Source organism: Salvelinus alpinus, chromosome 26 (assembly GCF_045679555.1).
Source record: "Salvelinus alpinus chromosome 26, SLU_Salpinus.1, whole genome shotgun sequence".
Taxonomy (NCBI): Eukaryota; Metazoa; Chordata; class Actinopteri; order Salmoniformes; family Salmonidae; genus Salvelinus; species Salvelinus alpinus.
Window position 1 is genome coordinate 20925950 of NC_092111.1, and position 24969 is coordinate 20950918.

Below are 24969 nucleotides of genomic sequence, written 5' to 3' on the forward strand. Positions count from 1 at the left end.
ATACGGTAGTTTTGTGAATTTGTTATATTACTTACTGCATCGTCGGAACTAGAAGCACAAGCATTTCGCTACACTCGCATTAACATTTGCTAACCATGTGTATGTGACCAATACAATTTGATTTGAGTTTCTCCTCGTCTCTGGCCCACACTCCAGTACAGTAGATGGCGGTAATGCACCAAAACGTTGGATGCCAACCGCCGATAAACCCCACCAAAGAAGAAGAATAGCAGCTCGAGTCGAGAGCTCAACTCGGAACTGTCGTCCAGCGAATAATAACGTTCTACTCTTTGCTACCAGAGCTATCGTTTCCTTCGAGAAAATACAAATTTTTATGCTATAGCTATTAATATGCTTAGGCCTATCTTTAGTCTTCAGAAAAGAGACATCAGACGGACAGCTTTTTTGAGCGCTCTACGAAAAAGAATAATATACGGAATTCCGAACGTTCGATTCATTCTGAAGCGAAACAATTGGCTACTATCTATTGTTTGATTCGGGGCGTGTTTTCAACCAAACGGATACAGTTTAGTTTACGTCAATTGTTTGGAACGTTGGTGATCGTCAACTATCACGACGGGAAATCAATCTGATTAGCAACAGTTGCCGTTGAGCGATAGCTGTCATCTATGAAACTAGTAGGACTACGTGCATTTGCCGACTATTTTCTGAACGCTTCAATTCATTGATCAAAAACATCAACCAGTGACGTAAAAAGTTGGTGAAAACAAGATAAGAAACACGTCATCAGACTAAAGGTCCAAATAAGGGGATTTCAGAAGTCAGAGCACATGGAATCTACAAAAGCAGGTAAAATGATCATATTCTGCTCAATACGTTTATAAAGATGTATGTGTAGGCCTCTAGCCTATTTTAGTGTCTACAGTTTAACCGTTTGACTTTGCATCTTGATAGTGTATTTCATTAGACCACAACTTAGATTAATATTACAACTTTAACAGGCTACTTGTCAGAATCCTGGTTTTAAAGAGTTTTGTGATGTTTTGAATTAAAACATGAGCAAATTGTATTACAGTGAACTGCTCATACATGTTATATTTTTCTTACTGTAATGAGCCTTAATTAAAACTGGGTTAAAGTGGGTTAGGAGTGCCATTGAAGGTGTTGTTATTTTAGTATTGGTATGCTGGAACAGTGTTGCAGGTCCCTTTTCTCACATGCACGGGTCGTTGGCCATGTGCGACTCTGTATACGATCTCTCTGATTGGCTGAGGAGCCCTGTGGCGTGTATACCTCCTTCTTTAAATGCTCCTTTGCGTCCTCTGGTTGGTGGAGAAGTGCTGTGACGTAAATATTGCATAATTCTGCCAAAGATAATGCACTGCGAGTTGGTGTGGATACACGTGAAACTGCATGCAGTTATAGGTTTGCAGCAATGTAAACTGACACAGTTTTCTACCACTGGGTTTCTTGAGAAAACATGTCCGTTCCAGGTAGGGGCGGGTTCCAAAAATGAGCTTCGTCAGTCTAGTAAAATTATAATTGATTGGCCAAGAGTTTCACAACCTAATCATCTATTCATTATGTAAGTCACCCTTATTTGGAATGGGTTTGCTATGGGATTTCTTGTGCTTTATGAATGTTGAAAAGAGGGCAGCTGTAGCTATTGAGATTATTTTAGAATTTGCTGAAACTTCTGTAATGCAGTTCGATCAACAAGGAATTTACAGACGGCCAACTCATGAACACATCAATTACCTTGACATTGACTCTGTACCGGTACCCCCTGTATATAGCCCCACTATTGTTATTTACTGCTGCTCTTTAATTATTTGTTATTCTTATCTCTTACATTTTTAGGTATTTTCTTAAAACTGCATTGTTGGTTAAGGGCTTGTAAGTAAGCATTTCACTGTAAGGTCTACAACACCTGTTGTATTCGGCACATGTGACAAATTACATTTTATTTAGTACCATAAGGCCACACAACATTTGGCAGGCATTAATCGCTTGCTTCATGAAGCAATCTGTCAATGTTGGCCCTGACCCTGCTTCTTGATTGAATGACGATGAGCTTCCCTCTTGAGCCATATGTGTGTGAGTTGAAGTGTAGCCAGGCTATTCTCCACACACCCTGCTGAAACTGGCATTATGTAACAGGGGTGTTATCTAACCAGAATGTAGGAAGAGAAACGAGGTCAGCCTGATCTGACAAAAGGGGGGTGATAAAACAGAGCGGTTCCTGGGCGGGTGGTCGGCCTCTCTTCCTGGCTGAGAGCCACTCTGCACAGGGTTGCCAGGTCTAGCTGAAATTTCTTGCCCAAGACAACTCAAAACCTGCCCACGAGGCCTAAAAACTAGCTCAAAAATGTTTTTCGCTGCAAGAGAGCTGCCACATTTAGCCAATAAACCCTTTTCCCATAACTTTATTGAGCAAATTAAGAAGGATTTCTCGATTTAACTTACTAACAACCTAAGAAGGCCAGCAGCATACCACCCTGCATCCCACTGCTGGCTTGCTTCTGAAGCTAAGCAGGGTTGGTCCTGGTTGGTCTGTGCATGGGAGACCAGATGCTGCTGGAAGTGGTGTTGGAGGCCAGTAGCAGGCACCGTTTCCTAGTCTAAAACAAATATCCCATAGCCCCAGGGCAGTGATTGGGGACATTGCCTTGTGTCGGGTGCCATCTTTCGGGTTGGGATGTTAAACGGGTGTATTGACTAGAGGTCGACCGATTAATCGGAATGGCCGATTAATCGGGGACGATTTCAAGTTTTCATAACAATCGGAAATCGGTATTTTTGGGCGCCGATTATTTTTAAAAATATATATATATATTTTTTTACACCTTTATTTAATCTTTATTTAACTAGGCAAGTCAGTTAAGAACACATTCTTATTTACAATGACGGCCTAGCGGGGCAGAACGACAGATTTTTAACCTTGTCAGCTCGGGGGATCTAATCTTGCAACCTTACAGTTAACTAGTCCAATGCTCTAACACAGTGGTTCTTAACCTTGTTGGAGGTACTGAACCCCACCAGTTTCATATGCGCATTCACCGAACCCTTCTTAATTGGAAAAATAAAATATGATTTTTTCAAATTCAAAACATAGGTATATATTTTACTGGTGCACAAAATGAACTGTACATCAACACCGTGTGTTCAAAGAACAAAATCATCAAAACATGATTTTCACACAAAAACATAATAATGAATATTTACTGCAAATCAGTGTGACTTCTGCTGTTGCCTTTCAGAGACCAGTTCAGAAATGCGCGGCTTCACCTTGGCAAGTGCCACTCTCATGTCATTTTCGCAACAAAGTCTGTTCCTTTTCTTCGTTTTTATGTCCAGCATCCTCAAAAAGGATTGCTCGCAAAGATATGTTGTAACAAACGGTATGAAAATCTCCAGAGCTTTCTTAGCAATAACAGGGTACGTTACCATTTGTTGACACCAAAACGTTGAAAGCGTTGTTGTTCTGAAGAGTTGCTGTTGAACCTGGCTCTGCTGAATTTCAATGATTTCATCGAGGTATTCATCATTGACATCTGTTGTCTCAACACTAAACGTGAACGGCTGTCTCACCCATGCTGGATATGACTCTCTTGTAGGGAAGTATCCGTCGAGAGACTTTGCAAGCTCATCTAAGTGCGTGGCAATTGCTTGCTTCAGTTCCGCGGGTACAGAAATGTCTCCGATTCCAGGGGAAAGTTTGCGAAGTTATCGTTCTCTGTTCGTCGTTTCCATAACGGTAGCTTTTTTTGAAAAGCCTTCAGGTTTTCCTTCGATGATGTTGACTCCACCGCCCTGCATCTTTTGATTTAGATGATTGAGAGCTGCGAAGATATCAGCCATGTACGCTAAAATGAGAATGAACTCAGAATTTTTGAAGCAATCTGCATGACAATGTTGGTGCTCTTGCAAAAACAGGGCTAATTCCACACGCACGGCAAAAACACGATTCAGCACCTGTCCCCGGGATAACCACCGAACGTTAGAATGGTACAGAAGTACCTCGAATTCAGAGCCCATTTCTTTACACAGCTCACTGAAGATGCGGTGCCTCAGAGCACTAGTTCGCACATAGTTCTGGAGCTCCGTCCGAACGAACTGCAGAAACCATATCCCACAAAAGATTGTTGTCTTTGAAGAAGTCATCCACAAGTTTCTTCACATCGGCTGCCTTAGTTGTTGTTGTAAGAGGCTTACAAAATAAAAAATCTTCCTTTATCACGTCGTCTTTCACATAGCGCACAAATACAGCAAGCTGGCTTAGATTGGAAACGTCTGTGGTCTCGTCGAGTTGAAGGCTGAATTTTGCCGGGCTTGAAATCAGATCTGCAACTACTTGAGCCAAGATGTCTTTGGTCATGTCCTCTATTCTGTCGCTGATGGTGTCATTTGAAAGAGGAATTTGGGATAACTTAACTTCAGCCTCTTTTCCCAGCATGATATTCGCCATCTTCAACACAGCTGGTTTTATGAGTGTTTCACCAATGGTGTGTGGTTTGCCCTGCTTTGCGATCAGGTAAGCAACTTCGTACGATTCTGTGAGGATCGGTTTGTTGATGGGTACAAAGCCGAGAACAGGCAGAGTAGCCTTTTCATCGAATCTGGCTCTCTTCACCTTGAATTCAGCGAGCGTTGTGTTCTTGTATTTTCCATCTCCATGCAGCTTAAGGAAGTGTTCTCTTAGTTTTGCCGGTGCTAGACTAGAATTGCTCAACTTGGCATTGCAAATCATGCAGTTAGGACGCTGACTCCCATCACGTTCCGTTATACATGTGAATCCATATTGTACATATTCGTCCGACCACTTTCTTTTTTTGCTCGACATAGTAAGTATGAAGGGATTAAAATATTAAGAAAGAAATCACAAGACGTACCATCACGACAGTCACAAGTCGACTACTGAGCGCACCAAATTCCCTGCAGCACAGATAGGCCAAGCGATGTAGCGTGATCACCTGCAGCCAATGATGGCCAAGCGGGGCGTGTCATCACGAATCATATGAGTCGGATGTGTGTCTTGACCTCCGCCGAACCCCTGAGACTGACTCACCGAACCCCTGGGGTTCGATTGAACCCAGGTTAAGAACCACTGCTCTAACACCTGGTTACATTGCACTCCACGAGGAGCCTGCCTGTTAGCGAATGCAGTAAGCTAAGGTAAGTTGCTAGCTAGCATTAAACTTATCTTATAAAAAACAATCAATCAATGACTGTTATTGCTCCAATGTGTACTTAACCATAAACATCAATGCCTTTCTTAAAATCAATACACAAGTATATATTTTTAAACCTGCATATTTAGCTAAAAGAAATCCAGGTTAGCAGGCAATATTAACCAGGTGAAATTGTGTCATTTCTCTTGCGTTCATTCCACGCAGAGTCAGGGTATATGCAACAGTTTGGGCCGCCTGGCTCTTTGCGAACTAATTTGTCAGAATTTTACGTAATTATGACAACATTGAAGGTTGTGCAATGTAACAGGAATATTTAGACTCATGGATGCCACCCGTTAGATAAAATACGGAACGGAATAAACGTTTTGTTTTCGAGGTGATAGTTTCCGGATTAGTCAAAGGTATATGGTTTAGAGAAATAGTCGACGCGTTATAATTCCTGTAATAACTTGCGGCTGAATTTGAAAGGGGTTCCTTCGTTATTTTACCGTTCATGTCTTCCATAGAGAATGTCTTGATCTACTTCAAATAAGGTCTGTGTTTCGTGCAGACTTAAACCGCCTCGACGTTTTGATTCCCGTGTAAATCTCACTAGGATAAGGTAACGTTTGTCAACATTTTCATAAATCCACTCTACACAATTTTTTATCTTCCCTTATATTTAGCCAATATTGATCAGAGTTACCTTGTCCTATGGATATCTACACAGTTATAAAATTGGCACGGTGATGTATGCCTACACGAAACACAGACCTTATTTTAAGTGAATCTAAAAATATCCTATGGAATAAATGAAGGAACCGCTTTTCAGATTTTGCTAGAAAGTGTCATGGGAATTATGACTCGCACTTTGGTGGTCAATTCTTACCATGCCCATTATTAAAATAGGATTTCCTGCATATAGAAATTAAAGTTTTTGTTTTCAACATTCATCACAGGTAACTTAAACTCTATTTTTATTCAAACAGTTGAGAGTATTTGTCTCCTAAGCAGACTCTTCAGTATCATTGTCACTTCAGAGCTGTGTGTGTATTTATGTATTATATTAAGTTAAAATAAAAGTGTTCATTGTTCATTCAGTATTGTTGCAATTGTCATTATTACAAAAGTGTGTGTGTGTGTGTGTGTGTGTGCATGATATATACTGTATATATAGATTTAAAAAATAAAAAAAATCGGCCGATTAATCGGTATCGGCTTTTTTTGTCCTCCAATAATCGGTATCGGTATCGGCATTGAAAAATCATAATTGGTCGACCTCTAGTACTGACTCTCTGTGGTCACTAAAGATCCCATGGCACTTATCGTAAGAGTAGGGGTGTTAACCCCGGTGACCTGGCTAAATTGCCAATGTGGCCTTCATACCATCATGGCCACCTAATCATCCCCATCATGGCTCATTCATGGCTCATTCATCCCCATCTTGGCTCATTCATCCTCCTCTCCCCTGTAATTATTCCCAAGGTCGTTGTTGTAAATGAGCATGTGTTCTCTGTCAACTTACCTGGTATAATAATAAAAAGCAACATTTGGTTTTCCATCAAAATTATAATTATTGTGAGCTAATGTGACTAAAATAATTTGAATATTTGTTTTTTATTATTTTTGTAGTTTCTATAACTAGGCAAGAATGTCGCAAGAGAAAAGATAATTCAGCCTTATTAAACTTTTAAAATATATTTATATTTGAGATTCTTCAAAGTGGCCACCCTTTGCCTTGATGACAGCTTTGCACACCCTTGGCATTCTCTGAACCAGCTTCACCTGGAATGCTTTTCCAACAGTCCTGAAGGAGTTCCCACATATGCTGAGCACTTGTTACCTGCTTTTCCTTCACTCTGCGGTCCAACTCATCCCAAACCATCTCAATTGGGTTGAGGCCAGGTGATTGTGGAGGCCAGGTGATTGTGGTGGCCAGGTCATCTGATGCAGCACTCCATCACTCTCCTTCTTGGTAATATAGCCCTTCTTGGTCAAATAGCCCTTACACAGCCTGGAGGTGTGTTTTGGGTCATTGTCCTGTTGAAAAACAAATGATAGTCCCACTAAACGCAAATCAGATGGGATGGTGTTTCGCTGCAGAATACTCTGGTAGCCATGCTGGTTAAGTGTGCCTTGAAATTTAAATAAATCCCAGACAGTGTCACTAGTAAAGCACCATCACACCTCCTCCTCCATGCTTCACAGTGGGAATCACAACTGCGGAGATCATCTGTTTAGCTACTCTCACCAAAAATCTCAAATTTGGACTCATCAGACCAAAGGACAGAATTCCACCAGTCTAATGTCCATTGCTCGTGTTTCTTGGTCCAAGCAAGTCTCTTCTTCTTATTGGTGTCCTTTTAGTAGTGGTTTCTTTGCAGCAATTCAATCATTGAGGCCTGATATACACAGTCTCCTCTGAACAGTTGATGTGGAGATGTCTGTCACTTGAACTCTGTGAAGCATTTATTTGGGATGCAATTTCTGAGGCTGGTAACTCTAACGAACTTATCCTCTGCAGCAGAGGTAACTGTGTCTTCCTTTCCTGTGGCGGTCCTCATGAGAGCCAGTTTCATCATAGTGCTTGATGTTTTTTGCGACTGCACTTGAAGAAACTTCTGTACACCACTCCTACCTTGTCACAACACACCTGTTAATTGAAATGCATTCCAGGTGACTACCTCATGAAGCTGGTTGAGAGAATGCCAAGAGTGTGCAACGCTGTCATCAAGGCAAAGGGTGGCTACTTTGAAAAATCTAAAATATATTTTGATTTGTTTAGCACTTTTTTTGGTTGCTCCATGATTCCATATGTGTTATTTCATGGTTTTGATGTCTTCACTATTTTTCTATAATGTAGAAAATAGTAAAAATAGAGAAAAACCCTTGAATGAGTAGGGGTCCAAACTTTTGACTGGTACTGTAAATTAACTGAATAGGCCTATGCTTGGCAGACAGTGTTTAATAACACAAGGCTACAACAACAATAATAAACTGAAGTTATGGGCTATTTATTAAATCCGTTTGCCACCTCCAGGGAAACTACACAAGTGAAACAAATGTTCACTTTGCATTGGCTACAGTGAAATCGTCATTTCAACATATTTGTTTAAAATGTTAGGCTACAGTAGCCAACATAGGCATAGAAATGAATAGGCTGGGGGGGCTCCCGGGTTAGCGTGCACTGCGCCCGGCCCGCCACAGGAGTCGCTGGAGCGCGATGAGACAAGGATATCCCTACCGGCCAAACCCTCCCTAACCCGGACGACGCTAGCCCAATTATGCTTTTCCCCACGGACATCTCGGTCGCGGGATGTGCTAGCTGCGCGCGCAGCCGGCCGCGACCGGGAGGTCCGTGGGGCGACGCATAATTGGGCTAGCGTCGTCCGGGTTAGGGAGGGGTTGGCCGGTAGGGATATCCTTGTCTCATCGCGCTCCAGCGACTCCTGTGGCGGACCGGGCGCAGTGCGCGCTAACCAAGGGAGCCAGGTGCACGGTGTTTCCTCCGACACATTGGTGCGGCTGGCTTCCGGGTTGGAGGCGCGCTGTGTTAAGAAGCAGTGCGGCTTGGTTGGGTTGTGCTTCGGAGGACGCGTGGCTTTCGACCTTCGTCTCTCCCGAGCCCGTACGGGAGTTGTAGCGATGAGACAAGATAGTAATTACTAGCGATTGGATACCACGAAAATTGGGGAGAAAAGGGGAGAAAAATTTATTTAAAAAAAAGAAGAAATGAATAGGCTAATTGATGGCCAGCAGATGCAACTGTATCATTCTCCACATTTTAATGTCAGTTTCATTGTGGACCTTTCCCTATAACAGAAGCACGCAAGGGAGTTCACTTGAAATTTCTACTCGCCCAGCGCTGGAGACCCAAGAACTGAGCATGTGTAAAACCTTTAGCTTGATATGCTTTTCAATAAGTCAAGTCTACATTAGAATGCAGTTTCAACCAATGTCCCAGCACATTTTTCTAATGGGCTCTAAGTGCCTAAAGTCATTTTCCTGTGCTTTGTCACCGTTATTTCGTGATGAGTGTCAGTATGTTTTCTGGAAAAAAGGTTGGAAATATGTTTTCTAGAAAAAGGGTTGGAAATGGATGTCTCCATAACGACAATCTAAATAGCCTACCTACAACTGGTAAAAAGTTGTCACAACGCATGCTGCTCTGTCTGATCTCACTCACGAGACTCGGCTGTCTGCTGCAGTGCTCAGTCTCAACACACCCCACCCAAAATATGAATCTTTTTTGGACTACGAATTCCAGATCCTTCCCTTCTGAAACAACATGAATTCAAATTCCTTTCAAACACTCTCTATTTATAAGGTCATGTAAAATCATTGTTCTTTGTGTAACTTGAACCTCTGCTACCCCAGCAGCCAGCCCTATACATAGAGATAACAGTATAATATGTGTTATATTTAATTATATGAAATTATCAGCCTAATCATCATGTCTGTCTCTCCACTAGGGGGTGTAATAGCCTACATCAGCTCCTCCAGCCCTGAGTCATGTCATAGTGACTCAAATGACTGCTACAACTCCTCCTCCCTGACACACAACTCCTCCCACAGCTGTCGCCAGGGCAACGTGGTGGACACGCCCCTAACCATGGCAGGTCTCCCACTGGCCCATACTACAGCAAAGACCAGTGCAAAATGCAGCATTACTAGTGAGTGGTTTCTCTGCTGTGCAATAACTTGAATGTCTATTCAGTTACTATTGCAATAATGGTCCCTTGGCTTTGGGTATGAATACAATCTGTTGAATTTAATTTAAAGAGGCATTGCGTCAGTGAGTGCAGATGAGATGTTTTGCCTCTGTGTTTTCGCAGAAATCAACGGCCTGGTGCTGCTGTGTAAGGTGTGTGGAGATATTGCATCTGGATTCCACTATGGGGTCCATGCCTGTGAGGGCTGCAAGGTGAGAACACACAGACTGACACAGACTGACACACACACACACACACCTAATCAATGTTGTGCCTCAATGCCATAGTTAAGGTGAGAGAGCAAGGGCAATGACATAATGGGACGGTAGCCTAACAGGGTCAAATCATCGAACTCAGAATGCTTCTTCCTTATTTTTAACCACAGCCTCTCTCCTCTCTTAATGACCTAGTTCTGCTGTCAAAGCTCTGTGAACTAGCAAGTCTCCCGACAAACTCTGACTCACTAGTGTGTCTGTCTGTGTGTGTATAGGGTTTCTTCCGTCGGAGCATCCAGCAGAACATCCAGTATAAGAAGTGCCTGAAGAACGAGAGCTGTGCCATCATGAGGATCAACAGGAACCGCTGCCAGCAGTGTCGCTTCAAGAAGTGTCTGCTGGTCGGCATGTCCAAGGACTGTAAGTTCCTATTACCTTCTATAACTACATCCCCTCTCCTGTCACAATAATACATGGTTTATTACCGTTCTCGTGGGTTGTCATGGGTTACATAAGTATGTAGTTGAGAAAAAAGTAGATGAAGAAAAGTATCGGTTTGTTCGATTTTTAACAAGGATTTACAGTATTTGATCATTATCTGTAGACTAGCATACCTATCAGCAAAGATCATTTTAATAGGTGTTGGAGGTAATTAAAGCCTGGTGAACACTACACGATTTAGCTGTCCAAGACAACTTTTTGAGATCGGAGCCAAAAATCCCCATATCGTTGCGTCACCGACGCTCGTTTAATGTGAGCGGGTCAAAGACGCAATCTGAAGGCTACCGATCTCGTCTTTGAGCAGTCCCAGACAAAATCTGCAATGCTCTTGTAGTGTGAGATTTGAAATGACACGTTTTGAGAACGGTGATCAGCAATAGCCAATGAGAGTTCGCCAGAGAAGAAGCCAGTGAGATGATGATGTTGTTTGGCGTCACCCAGAATGTGTAGACTCTGTAGCAGGAGCGATGACTACTACTAGTATGTGTTTATACTTGCCTTTAACCAAAGCCAAAGTGTCAAATTGTCACAGCTCTGAAGTTCACAATCAATGATATTCAATTCAAAATGTTTCCTAGATATTTCAACTCTATATGGCAAGCGTGAATGACTGAACGTTTGAGGCTGCTTTGAGCCATAGCTCATAGCTACATTAAATCTAGTCACATCATTGTTTTGGCGAGACGGCGTGGTATTGAGAATCCTCACGACAAAGTGAAGAGTCTTGTAGTGTGTGACCACCGTCTGTGCCACATTGTTAAGTGTTAGGATTTTGAAAGTCGTGTAGTGTCCACCCGTGTTAAACCTTGTCTCCTACCTCTTTCCTCTAATAGCTGTGCGTTTCGGCCGCATCCCAAAGCGTGAGAAGCAGCGCATGCTGCTAGAGATGCAGAGTGCCGTGAACAACATGATGAACAACAACAGCCAGCTACACAGCCAGCTCCACGGCAACACCCCCCTCCCCCTGGCCAATCAGCCTCAGGTGCCGGCCTGCCCTGGGGAGCCCCGCCCCCAAGATGTTGACTCTGGTTTAGGCTCCGCCTCTTCCTCCACCTCTCCCGCCGCTTCCCCCGGATCCAACCAATCAGAGGAGCCCAAACATCACCCAGAGTCTGCGGTCGCCATGGATACAAGCCCAAGCCCTATATCGGCGTCTCCATCAAGTGGTTCAGACCGCGGGTCAGAGGATGGGATTGGCTCGGTGACCCGGGCCCACCAGGAGACCTTCATGTACAATCAGAAGCAAGGTAGCCCCTCCCCCCAGTCCGATGCCCAGCAGACCTCCCCGGGGGAGGAGCAATATGTCAGTGACACTGGAAAGAGGATAGAGGAGAGGAACCGGAACCAGCAGAATGACCTGTCCCCATTCACAGCCACTCAGGCCCACGACCAGGCTCAGGAGAGGCCCACCAACACTGGGCCTCAGGGCCCTGACAGGCACCATTGCCAGGAGAACGACACCACCACCCCCAGCCATTGCCCCTACAGCAGAGGTACTCCCACCACCCAGAATCAATGTCCCTACAGCAGAGACAGACTGCCCAACAGCTCCCCTAGTGGCTATTTCCCAGCCTACACCCACCATGGAGGCAACAACAGCACTAGCCAGGCCACCTCCAACTCCCATGGAGGATTCACAGGACCACTGTGTAGCGGGGGCAACAGGATGCATCTGGTGAGTCCAAGATAGACAGATGGACAATGACTATATGATATATTATAGTTAATATAATATCTATGCTAATCTATTGTATAATATATTGATCGACTACATTTGTACAGCACTTCTCAGATCATAAACTACAAATAATAGAAGTCCAAGATTCGATCCCTGTGGAACACCATACTTGATCTCACACCTTCAGATTGTGTTAACATAACACAATGTATATGGGAAACTTGCCTTATCCACCATTTAATAAGTATATGAATGATATGTTGCATGTGCCTCCTTCTAACCCAAGTCCTTCTCCCCTCTCCATCCTCAGCTGTGTCCCATGAACACATCTCCCCATGTGAATCCCCATAAGTCAGGCCATGGGATCTGGGAGGAGTTCAGCCACAGTTTCACCCCGGCCGTCAGGGAGGTGGTGGAGTTTGCCAAGCAGATCCCAGGCTTCAGCGACCTCTCTCAACACGACCAGGTCAGCCTGCTCAAGGCTGGTACCTTTGAGGTGAAGACCAGAACACTCACTTACAGTATATTAAACCCTCTTATTGGATTGTTTTACTCCATCTTCCTTCCCTAGGCTCTTCTTTTCTCCTTCTCTCCTCTACCCCTTATCCCCTTTCTCACATGTATGTGAATGAAAACAGTATTAAAAACAAACTGATATGGCTCTCATGGAAATGCAGTTGATCCAGCCAAACGTACTTAGTATCTGCTGTCACTTCATCAGGTGCTAGTGATCCGTTTTGCGTCGCTGTTTGACGTGAAAGACCGCACTGTGACATTCCTGGGTGGTACCAAGTACAGCGTGGAGACGTTACGAGCCATGGGCGCCGGCGACTTCCTGACCTCCATGATGGACTTCAGCGAAAATCTGATGCGGCTCGGCCTTAGCGAGGAGGAGATGAGCCTGTTCACCACTGTTGTCCTCATCTCTGCCGGTAGGATCATGACGTGACCTTTTCATTCATATTTCCTGCTGCTTTTAAATATACTTTCTTCTAGACTATAGACAATAGAGCCTATAGAAACAGACTTAATACTGTGAGTTGTTATGGTACTGTATGGCTCCTTACCAAGAGAGTAGTGTAACTATCTAAAGTATGTTTGTTGTTTGAAAGCATGCTTTGTATTATAGTGAATGTTTCCTTCCTTACTAACATCTTCTATCCAGCTTCCTGTCATAGAGCCATACATGGGTGAATGGTAATCAAAGAAAAGTATAGGAACCAAGTCTAACAAAGTTCTACTGTGTTTTTTGTGTTCTAGATCGCTCAGGGATTGAGAACGTGAACTCTGTGGAGGCGCTTCAGGAGACTCTGATCCGGCACCTGAAGGGCCTCATCACTAAGAACCACCCTAACGAGTCGGCCATATTCACCAAGCTGCTCCTCAGACTGCCCGAACTGCGCTCCCTTAATAACATGCACTCTGAGCAGCTGCTGGCCTTCAAGGTCCATCACTAGACCAGAACTAAGTTCTGAACCTGGGGTGTATTCATTAGGCACCAAATGGAACATTTACTGAAATGGGGAGGTACCACATGAACTTTCCCAATAATAAATGCTTGTTTTTTTCCCCCGTTGCAAAACCTTTTGCTATGGTGTGCCCTAATGAATATGACCATGGACATTGGGTCAGGCCTGTGGCTGTGGACCACAAAGCCCATTTCTCCACCCACCCTGACACACCTCGGCCATCTACACTAATGAACTATGAACCCTGACCTCCAAGAGAACCCTCATCACGCCCCTCACTTCACGTGATCTTTTCCCTTCACAAACAAGTTGAAGTAGTCAGCAAATGTGTCAAGATCAAAGGGGAGGGGAAATACTTAAGACTTCAAAGTTATCGTACTGTAAGGCTGAAAGGCTTCTGTTGTAATAACCATGAATGCACACGTTCAGACACAAGCAGAAGATATTATGTTTCTTTGTCTTGTTTCTGTGTGTCTGTGTTGTGTAGGAAGTTTGCAACTGTACAACCCTTAGAGAATAACCTTTTTATAAATATTGTGTAGACGTGTATTTTTGCATCGTTGGTGCAATATGATATGTGATTGATTATTTAGACTTTCCGTTTAGGTCTTACACCATGGCTCTCCAACCCTGTTCCTGGAGCGCTACCATCCTGTAGGTTTTTGCTCCAACCCTGTTCCTGGAGAGCTACCACCCTGTAGGTTTTTGCTCCAACCCTGTTCCTGGAGAGCTACCGCTCTGTAGGTTTTTGCTCCAACCCTGTTTCTGGAGAGCTACGATCCTTTAGGTTTTTGCTCCAACCCTGTTCCTGGAGAGCTACCACCCTGTAGGTTTTTGCTCTAACCCTGTTCTTGGAGAGCTACGGTCCTGTAGGTTTTTGCTCCAACCCTGTTCCTGGAGAGCCACCACCTTGTAGGTTTTTGCTCCAACCCTGTTCCTGGAGCGCTACCGCTCTGTATGTTTTTGCTCCAACCCTGTTCCTGGAGCGCTACCATCCTGTAGGTTTTTGCTCCAACCCTGTTCCTGGAGCGCTACCATCCTGTAGGTTTTTGCTCCAACCCTGTTCCTGGAGCGCTACCATCCTGTAGGTTTTTGCTCCAACCCTGTTCCTGGAGAGCCACCACCTTGTAGGTTTTTGCTCCAACCCTGTTCCTGGAGCGCTACCATCCTGTAGGTTTTTGCTCCAACCCTGTTCCTGGAGTGCTACCATCCTGTAGGTTTTTGCTCCAACCCTGTTCCTGGAGCGCTACCATCCTGTAGGTTTTTGCTCCAACCCTGTTCCTGGAGCGCTACCATCCTGTAGGTTTTTGCTCTAACCCAACCCTAATCTAGCACAATTGATTCTAACAATTAGCTGGTTGATAAGCTGAATCAGGTTAGGTACAACTGGGGTTGGAGTGAAAACCTACAGGAGGGTAGCTTTCCAAGAACAGGGTTAGAGAGCCTTGTTCTACACCTTGGGTGTATTTAAAATAAACATATATATAATTGTAGGCAGACTAATCTAGAAGGATGTTGTGCTTATTGCCTGAAAAGACAGGGTGATTCTAAAGTGGGTTAGGGCTTGTTAATTAAACTCCAAACCATCTAGTTGAAAGTAAACTGACAATGAATGAATGACTACAGAGGACATATGTCTCCTCTCTAAACTATAGGTGTTGAATGACATTAAGGGGGATGTTGTAAAAGCATAGATGGACCTATGTAATCAGGGTAAACGCTGCTAAGTTGCCTCTGTCTCGGTGTGGCCCTATCTAGTCACCTGAGGAAGGGCTTTGATTGAATGTTTATTTGTATAGAGGAATCTCTTATTTCAAGCTTATGGTTTCAGCAGATGGTGCAGTGTGTGTGTTACATGCATATAGGAGGTTTATGTTGTAAATCATAATGTTCTTGTTAGGTTATGAACTGAAGTCCATCATTGACAAACACGGTCCAGTCACTTAATTATTATAGTGTATGGTAATCGACGTCATTTGGTATGATATGAGTGCAAATGGACAGGAAATCAAATACATTGAGGTTATTCGAACTGACAAAGGTTAACGTTGGTAACCAATAAAACCTATCGACTCCTGAACACATCTCCACTTGAAGACATTTTAGTTGTTTCTTTCCATGTCAAAAGGATAAAATTGTTATTGTTCTCTTTGGGGGGGGGTGCAAATTTTTAGGTGACAGTTTGGGTAAAAAAAATATCCAATAAAACTGCGCAATTTGATTTTACAAATGAAAACTACTTTGAGTGCTAATTATGCATTTATTTGTTAACTGTGTTTAATTTGTTTCATGAAAAAAAAAAATTTGCACACTGATATCGTGTCTAATAAGCCCATTTGGAAATAAATAATCTATACAAAAAATAACATTATTCTAAAATGCATGTAGGCTATGCACAATTGTCATTTTTCTGTGGGGCCGGTGTTTGTGGGAAGGGAGAGAAATGTATAAATGTTTTTTTGTCATTCCGTTGGACTCCGCCACCAGCAACTCTTATACTACTGTCTCAAATGTTTCAACAGAGGACCACTTAACTTGAAGAGACAGACTGATGCTTTTGTCCTCTACCATACTTTTCAAACCTGTACATAGACTACAGATTTAGTTATGATGTGCTGTAAATAGGTAGATTGTATTCAAATACAGTATGATTGTAATATTACATAAGAGATTGTAATTTCCTTTTAGAAATAACACCAAGAGACTAAGGGCTGTAATCAATTGAGCTGCAGGCATTCCATATAATGTCCATTATGCCGTTGATTGATCGAAGATTTCAAACCCTTCGTTTCTCTCCTTCCAGCTCACCTGCTCTTCATCCTCCATCATCCTCCGTGCTTCTGTTCTTTCAATCGTGTGCATCGCTGACCTACCCTGTGGTCTGTCAGTCTGTTTTCTCTCTGAAAGCATTGCAGTATACATATATTATTAATATATCGAAATCTATCTGTATACAGTGTTGTCATTTCTTTTTAGCAGGCTTTTCCACTGTCCAAGCATGATTAGGCCATTGAGAACCAATAACACAGGCAACAATTACTCAGGTTAAATCGCACTGCTATTTGGAACTCTGCTTGACAAGGTTGAGTCCTTCACAGATCCGGTTCCATTGACTTCCACTTGAAGAGCTTAATTCCCAGAACTTGTTTTCAGGACACACACATACTCAATCAGTATTTCATTTAAAAATAGTTTGGGATCTGGCCACAATCAGCAGCGAGAGAAAGACATTAGCGGAAACATTGAGATACTGTAACCTAAATGGTGATATTCCAAGTAGGTATTACAACCATAGATTTAGGTGGTTACATACCTATGTCTATAAGGAACAAAAATATAAACGCAACATGTAAAGTGTTGGTCCCATGTTTCATTAGTTGAAATAAAATATCCCAGAAATGTTTCATATGCACATAAAGCTTATTTCTCTCCGTTTGTGCACAGATATGTTTACATCCCTGTTAGTGAGCATTTCTCCTATGCCAAGATAATCCATCCACCGGACAGGTGTAGCATATTAAACAGCATGATCATTACACAGGTGAACCTTGTGCTGGGGACAAAACAACATAAAACGTTGTGTGGGTGAGCGGTTTGCTGAAGTCAACGTTGTGAACAGAGTTCCCCATGGTGGCAGTGGGGTTATGGTATGGGCAGGCATAAGCTACGGACAATGAACACAATTGCATTTTATCAACGTCAATATGAATGCACAGAGATACCGTGACGAGATCCTGAGGCCCTTTGTCGTGCCATTCAGCCACCACCATCACCTCATGTTTCAGCATAATAATGCACGGCCGGACCCATGTCGCAAGGATCTGTACATAATTCCTGGAAGCTGAAAATGTCCCAGTTCTTCCATGGCCTGCATACTCACCAGACATTTCACCCATTGGGCATGTTTGGGATGCTATGGATAAACGTGTATGACAGCGTATTCCAGTTCCCGCCAATAACCAGCAAATTCGCAAAGGAGTGGGACACAAGGCCACAATCAACAGCCTGATCAACTCTATGCGAAGGAGATGTGTTGCGCTGCAAGAGGCAAATGTTGGTCACGCACACCAGATACTGACAGGTTTTCTGGTCCACGCCCCTACTTTTTTTTTAAAGGTATCTGTGACCCAACATATGCATATCTGTAATCCCAGCCTAATTTATATATTTCAATAAACTGATTTCCTTATATGAACTGAACTCAGTAACATTTTTGAAATTGATGCTTGTGCTGTTTATATTTTTGTTCAGTAGTTACATCCTAGTATGGTCCTCGGCACCTTCATGGCCTCATACTTCAAACTATTATGCAAAACAGATGTAAAATCCTACTTCCCATTCGTGCACAATAGGTTGTGTAACAACACTGGTACAGTGCATTTGGAAAGTATTCATATCCCTTGACAATTTCCACATTTTGTTACGTTACAGCCTTGTTCTAAAATGTATTACATTTTTTATTTTCCTCATCAATCTACACACACTACCTCATAATGACAAAGCAAAAACAGTTTTTTAGAAAACGTTGCTAATTTATCAAATATAAAAACCTGAAATATAACAGTATTCAGACCCTTTACTCAGTACTTTGTTGAAACACCTTTGGCAGGGATTACAGTCTTCTTGGGTATGACGCTACAAGCTTGGCACACCTGTATTTGGGGAGTTTCTCCCATTCTTCTCTGCAGATCCTCTCAAGCTCTTGTCAGGTTGGATGGGGAGCGTTGTTGCACAGCTAATTTCAGGTCTCTCCAGAGATGCTCGATCGCGTTCAAGTCTGGGCTCTGGCTGGGCCATTCAAGGACATTCAGAGACTTTTCCCGAAACCACTCCTGCATTGTCTTGGCTAGTGTTGTGGTTAGTGTTGTTGTCCAGTTGGAAGGTAAACTTTTGCCCCAGTCTGAGGTCCTGAGTGCTCTGGAGCAGGTTTTCATCAAGGATCTCTCTGTACTTTGCTCCATTCATCTTTGCCTTGATCCTGACTAGTCTCTCAGTCCCTGCCACTGAAAAACATCCCCACAGCATGATGCTTCCACCATCATGCTTCAATGTAGGGATGGTGCCAGGTTCCCTCCAGACGTGACGCTTGGCATTCAGGCCAAAGAGTTCAATCTTGGTTTCATCAGATCAGAGAATCTTGTTTCTCATGGTCTGAGAATCTGTAGTTGCCTTTTGGCAAACTCTAGCGGGCTGTCATGTGCCTTTTACTGAGGAGTGGCTTCTGTCTGGCCACTCTACCATAATAGCCTGATTGTCCTTCTGGAAGGTTCTCAAATCTCCACAGAGGAACTCTGGAGCTCTGTCAGAGTGACCATCGGGTTCTTGGTCACCTCCCTGACCAAAGCCCTTCTCCCCTGATTGCTCAGTTTGGCCGGGCGGCCAGCTCTAGGAAGAGTCTTGGTGGTTCCAAACTTCTTCCATTTAAGAATGATGGAGGCTACTTTGTTCTTGGGGCCCTGCAGAGATATTTTGGTACCCTTCCCCAGATCTCTGCCTCGACGCAATCATGTCTCGGAGCTCTACGGACAATTCCTTCAACCTCATGGCTTGGTTATTGCTCTGACATGCACTGTCAACTGTGGGACCTTATATAGACAGGTGTGTGCATTTCCAAATCATGTCCAATCAATTGAATTTACCACAGGTGGACTCCAATCAAGTTGTAGAAACATCTCAAGGATGATCAATGGAAACAGGACACACCTGAGCTCAACTTTGAGTCTCATAGCAAAGATTCTGAATACTTATGTAAATAAGGTATTTCAGTTTATTTTATTTTATACATTTGCAAAAATTTATAAAAACCTATTTTCGCTTGTCGTTATAGGGTATTGTGTGTAGATTGCTGAGAAAAAAACATGTATTTAATCCATTTAGAGAATAAGGCTGTAACTTAACAAAATGTAGAAAAAGTCAAGGGGTCTGAAGACTTTCTGATGGCACAAACCTGTAGGCACATACAAAACCTCTTGCTTATGAATAACAGTTCTACATGATGCCAATGTTAAGCAAGCATTTTCCCAAAAGTATTCAAGTGCTCAATAATGTAAAACTTTGCATACCATTAGCTAGGTTTCCATCCAATTTGCAACAGATTTTCATGCTTATATTCTAAAATCTGCATAAAACAATATGCCCATTTTCCAATCAGAGATGTTTCTATCAAATTGATTTGTTGCAGATTAAAGGCTGTGCATGATGAGGTAGTGCACATAAAAATCACTTTTACGGTTAAATTCCCATGTCCCAGGATAAAAAATACAAGTCAAATGGGTTTCCATCGCATTTTCAACTCTGCTGATGGTTTTGTCACAAAAGAAGTTACGTTATATAGCAAATGTGCCCACTCTGGTATTGGCACATACGTTTTAGCCAACAACTCGCAGACAGTGCTGGTAAAATCTACATGAGATTATTATCGAGTATTTTTATTTGTCAAATGGCAGTCAAGCGTTGATTGATCATCATATCACCAGAATCAGACCCTCGATATTTATTGGAAAGGAGCATCAAGATCACCTTTCACCTTCACCACCCTTTGAAGTTCATCATTTATTTAATCTGTAGCCTAATAAACTGCTTGCTTTCCCCAAATCGTAGTGGGAAGACGATACGTCATCGCGTGATAGTTATTATATCAATATTTGCACATTAATAGCGTTTCCACCGCCATTTCTCGCATAATGAATTTTACTGACTCAAAAAGATCACACCGTGTCTAGCATATTTTGTTTCGTTGTCATTTGGGAAAGTTTACTGACAAATTTGCTCTGTCCCTCGGGCCTGTCTTGACATGTTTTATTGGACATGTAGCCCACTTTACTCACATAGAAAGGTTGGACGGAAACCTGGTTATTGTTATTAAAAGGAATCACTTTGTATTGCATTTATCTATTAATATCAATTCTTACACATAATTTACTTGCAGAGTTAGCTTTTAATCTTACATTTTTAACAATTCAAGTACAAAATCTAATTCCTAAATTTAATGTAATTAATAACTGACTGTAGCTAGGATTCCATCCAATTGGCGACAGATTTTCATATGAATATTCTAGAATCCACATAAATATGCGCATTTCCCCACCAGTGGTATGTTTCTACCAAATTAACTTGTTGCAAATAAAAATACGTGCGTGATGACGTAGTGAACACAAAGTGAACTTTTTCGCGTAAACTTTCATGTACCAAATTCAAATCTAATGGCCAGTGTGTTTCCATAGCATTTTCAACTCTACTGATTGTCACAAAAACTGTTGCGTTATCTAGCAAATGTGCCTACTCTGGTCTTTGGACCTTCGCTCTAGCCAACAGTTTGCAGTTAAAGTGCAGGTATGCTGTGCAGGTGGTCTAATCTACATGATGAGAATGTTATGGATAAGAACAAGAATATTTGTATTTGTCAAACAGCAGTGAAGCATCGATCATCATGTCATTAGAATAAGACCCTCGATATGGAAAGCAGCATCAAGCCCATCACCTTGTACTTTCACCACCCTTTGAAGTTCATCATAATTTATTTAATCTGTAGCCTGAAATAAACTGCATGGCTTCCCGTGTCCTCGTTTTTTATATATACACTGCTCAAAAAAATAAAGGGAACACTTAAACAACACAATGTAACTCCAAGTCAATCACACTTCTGTGAAATCAAACTGTCCACTTAGGAAGCAACACTGATTGACAATAAATGTCACATGCTGATGTGCAAATGGAATAGACAAAAGGTGGAAATTATAGGCAATTAGCAAGACACCCCCAAAAAAGGAGTGATTCTGCAGGTGGTGACCACAGACCACTTCTCAGTTCCTATGCTTCCTGGCTGATGTTTTGGTCACTTTTGAATGCTGGCGGTGCTCTCACTCTAGTGGTAGCATGAGACGGAGTCTACAACCCACACAAGTGGCTCAGGTAGTGCAGTTCATCCAGGATGGCACATCAATGCGAGCTGTGGCAAAAAGGTTTGCTGTGTCTGTCAGCGTAGTGTCCAGAGCATGGAGGCGCTACCAGGAGACAGGCCAGTACATCAGGAGACGTGGAGGAGGCCGTAGGAGGGCAATAACCCAGCAGCAGGACCGCTACCTCCGCCTTTGTGCAAGGAGGTGCACTGCCAGCGCCCTGCAAAATGACCTCCAGCAGGCCACAAATGTGCATGTGTCTGCTCAAACGGTCAGAAACAGACTCCATGAGGGTGGTATGAGGGCCCGACGTCCACAGGTGGGGGTTGTGCTTACAGCCAACACCGTGCAGGACGTTTGGCATTTGCCAGAGAACACCAAGATTGGCAAATTCGCCACTGGCGCCCTGTGCTCTTCACAGATGAAAGCAGGTTCACACTGAGCACATGAGCACATGTGACAGACGTGACAGAGTCTGGAGACGCCGTGGAGAACGTTCTGCTGCCTGCAACATCCTCCAGCATGACCGGTTTGGCGATGGGTCAGTCATGGTGTGGGGTGGCATTTCTTTGTGGGGCCGCACAGCCCTCCATGTGCTCGCCAGAGGTAGCCTGACTGCCATTAGGTACCGAGATGAGATCCTCAGACCCCTTGTGAGACCATATGCTGACACATGCACATTTGTGGCCTGCTGGAGGTCATTTTGCAGGGCTCTGGCAGTGCACCTCCTTGCACAAAGGCGGAGGTAGCGGTCCTGCTGCTGGGTTGTTGCCCTCCTACGGACTCCTCCACGTCTCCTGATGTACTGGCCTGTCTCCTGGTAGCGCCTCCATGCTCTGGACACTACGCTGACAGACACAGCAAACCTTTTTGCCACAGCTCGCATTGATGTGCCATCCTGGATGAGCTGCACTACCTGAGCCACTTGTGTGGGTTGTAGACTCCGTCTCATGCTACCACTAGAGTGAGAGCACCGCCAGCATTCAAAAGTGACCAAAACATCAGCCAGGAAGCAGGAACTGAGAAGTGGTCTGTGGTCACCACCTGCAGAATCACTCCTTTTTTGGGGGTGTCTTGCTAATTGCCTATAATTTCCACCTTTTGTCTATTCCATTTGCACAACAGCATGTGACATTTATTGTCAATCAGTGTTGCTTCCTAAGTGGACAGTTTGATTTCACAGAAGTGTGATTGACTTGGAGTTACATTGTGTTGTTTAAGTGTTCCCTTTATTTTTTTGAGCAGTGTATATATATATTTTTTTTCCCGAGTCGTAGTGGGAGGACCACACACCATATCATCTCGTGACTCTTCGGTATTATATTACTTATTACTTACTATATTTTCACGTAAAGGCGTTTCCACAACCATTTTCCGCATAATTAATTTTAGAGACACAAAAAGATCCCACCATGAACAAATACAAATACACCGAACCTTCCTATTTCCATCATTTAAAAAAAAATATGGTATGACTTTACTGGATGGAAACGTGCTTACTAATTATGCTAAAATGACGCCATCATCCCTGAGCCTGGTACCACCTTCAACCAGCAGAGAGAAGTGTTGCTCTTTTAATCTTTTAACCAACCGTTGACATAAGAGTGTTTTTATGGACACATCAGATACAAGGTGAATCTTTGATCCTGTAGCTGTCTGTGTCTGTCCCTTTATAGAATATGAACCACTGATCAAAATGTTGCTTTATTTAATATTACTTCAACATAATGACTTTCTAATTGATGTTGCTCAAGTTCTGTCATCTTTGTTATAAAAAGGTGGTATTTTTGGTGTGAATTTAAAAGGAGGAATGGTGTGGTGCTACAGAACTTTATCCCAATGTTCACCGTGATTCCACTAACTGAACCCTGACATATCCCAATGTTCACCGTGATTCCACTAACTGAACCCTGACATATCCCAATGTTCACCGTGATTCCACTAACTGAACCCTGACATTTGACAACACAGCAGCAGCTTTCTCTCTCTCCCCCCCTTTCTCTCTCTCTTTCTCCCCCCTCTCTGGTTTGTCTGAGGATTACTGCTATGACCAGAAATATCCAGGCAGAGTGATTAAATAGAGTCAAAATAAATGTCAGAGGGCAAACAAATCATATTACATACAAATGTAAAGAGTATACATGCACTCACACATATTTATGTCGTTTGCATGTATTAATTGTATTTTTAGGATCATCTACACTTTCCCATGTGAAACATTGAATGACCTCTGACCTTTTTGAAATGGCTAAGATGATGAAAGTTATGACCCCTATCAAATCTGGGCTTGGTCTGAATCAACCTTAGGGTTCATACTGACCAAGGAAAAGCACTGAATTAATGATGGTTTTGAAAATGGCAAAAAAAAGGCTGAAAAACAAGAACCCTGGGGCCTTGGCAATGTGTACAGGTGTAAGATCTTAATTTGATCCCCTGTTGTTGCAGGAAATGTCCTGCAGAACAGGAAATGCTAACTTTTAGTGTATTCAAGGTTTAAAAAAGGCTTCTAAAGTTTGTTATTTCCACTTTAAAATGTCAGACTTGATTTTCCCGAACCAAAAATATATCAATCCCTACAAAAATGTCCATTAATTATAATTCCTGCTGTGAGAAACGGATCAAATTAAGATCCCACACCTGTAGCACTTCAGTTTAATTCTAGAGAGAGGCTTTTAGAGTCCATGACCCTTTCATGGATGGTGGGGCGTTTGCACAATTATCACATTGACTCATAAACTGAATTATCATTAAACATTATCTCCACTACAATATCATGATCAGTATATGATAGATCTGACTTTCGAAAACGTAATACAAGGATTTTGTGTATGTGTTATGGGTTTCGGTTTCTCTGTCTATTTCGAGGTTGGTTAGCATGTTAGCTGAGGCGCACACTGATTGGAGTCACCTCGTTGGTCAGTATATGTTACACCTGCGATGGCAAGTCATCCCATTAGTCAGGATGTGTTTCACCTGTGCTGGCCCAGCAGGTATGCCCAGTGCACCAGCTGGAGAGATGTTGGGAAAGCTACACCTCACCTTCTACTTTAGTTAGCCAGGAAGAAGCTGGAGTTTTGTGTTATCCTGTGTTTGTTTTGCTCCATATTCGTTTTACTCTATATCCTAAATTGGTGTATTTTCCCCTGTTAGTTTGTCTTCCCTGAGGTAAATTTAGTGGGCACTCGTGATGGGTTTCTTTTTGAAACCCATTTTTAGTTGCTTGCCGTCTTTCAGAACCCCTTTTTGTTTTGGTTGTCTTAGTGATTTAGTGATTTTTGTTAGTTTCCTTCATGAGTGACAACATTTTGAGGTTGTCCTTTGGGAACGTGTGACATTTTACAAACAATAAAAACATTTCACGACA

At 42.8% G+C, this 24969-nt stretch overlaps 1 protein-coding gene across 1 annotated transcript; it reads left to right on the forward strand.

The window, feature by feature from the left end:
- The first annotated feature begins 215 nt into the window (after positions 1–215).
- On the forward strand, positions 216–16073 carry LOC139554927 (nuclear receptor subfamily 1 group D member 2-like). Its single transcript, XM_071368215.1, has 8 exons — positions 216–810; positions 9605–9805; positions 9968–10056; positions 10335–10479; positions 11394–12235; positions 12549–12734; positions 12960–13170; positions 13499–16073. The coding sequence occupies exons 1-8, from the start codon at positions 792–794 to the stop codon at positions 13693–13695; spliced, it is 1890 nt and encodes a 629-aa protein (XP_071224316.1). The 5' UTR covers positions 216–791; the 3' UTR covers positions 13696–16073.
- Positions 16074–24969: the final 8896 nt, after the last annotated feature.

What these genes read in the sequence shown, in the direction of transcription:
- LOC139554927 (XM_071368215.1), top strand. An exon ending in TGCAAAATGCAGCATTACTA is followed by an intron (nt 9,806 to 9,967) that starts GTGAGTGGTTTC and finishes GTGTTTTCGCAG; the next exon opens with AAATCAACGGCCTGGTGCTG. An exon ending in TCAAGGCTGGTACCTTTGAG is followed by an intron (nt 12,735 to 12,959) that starts GTGAAGACCAGA and finishes TCACTTCATCAG; the next exon opens with GTGCTAGTGATCCGTTTTGC.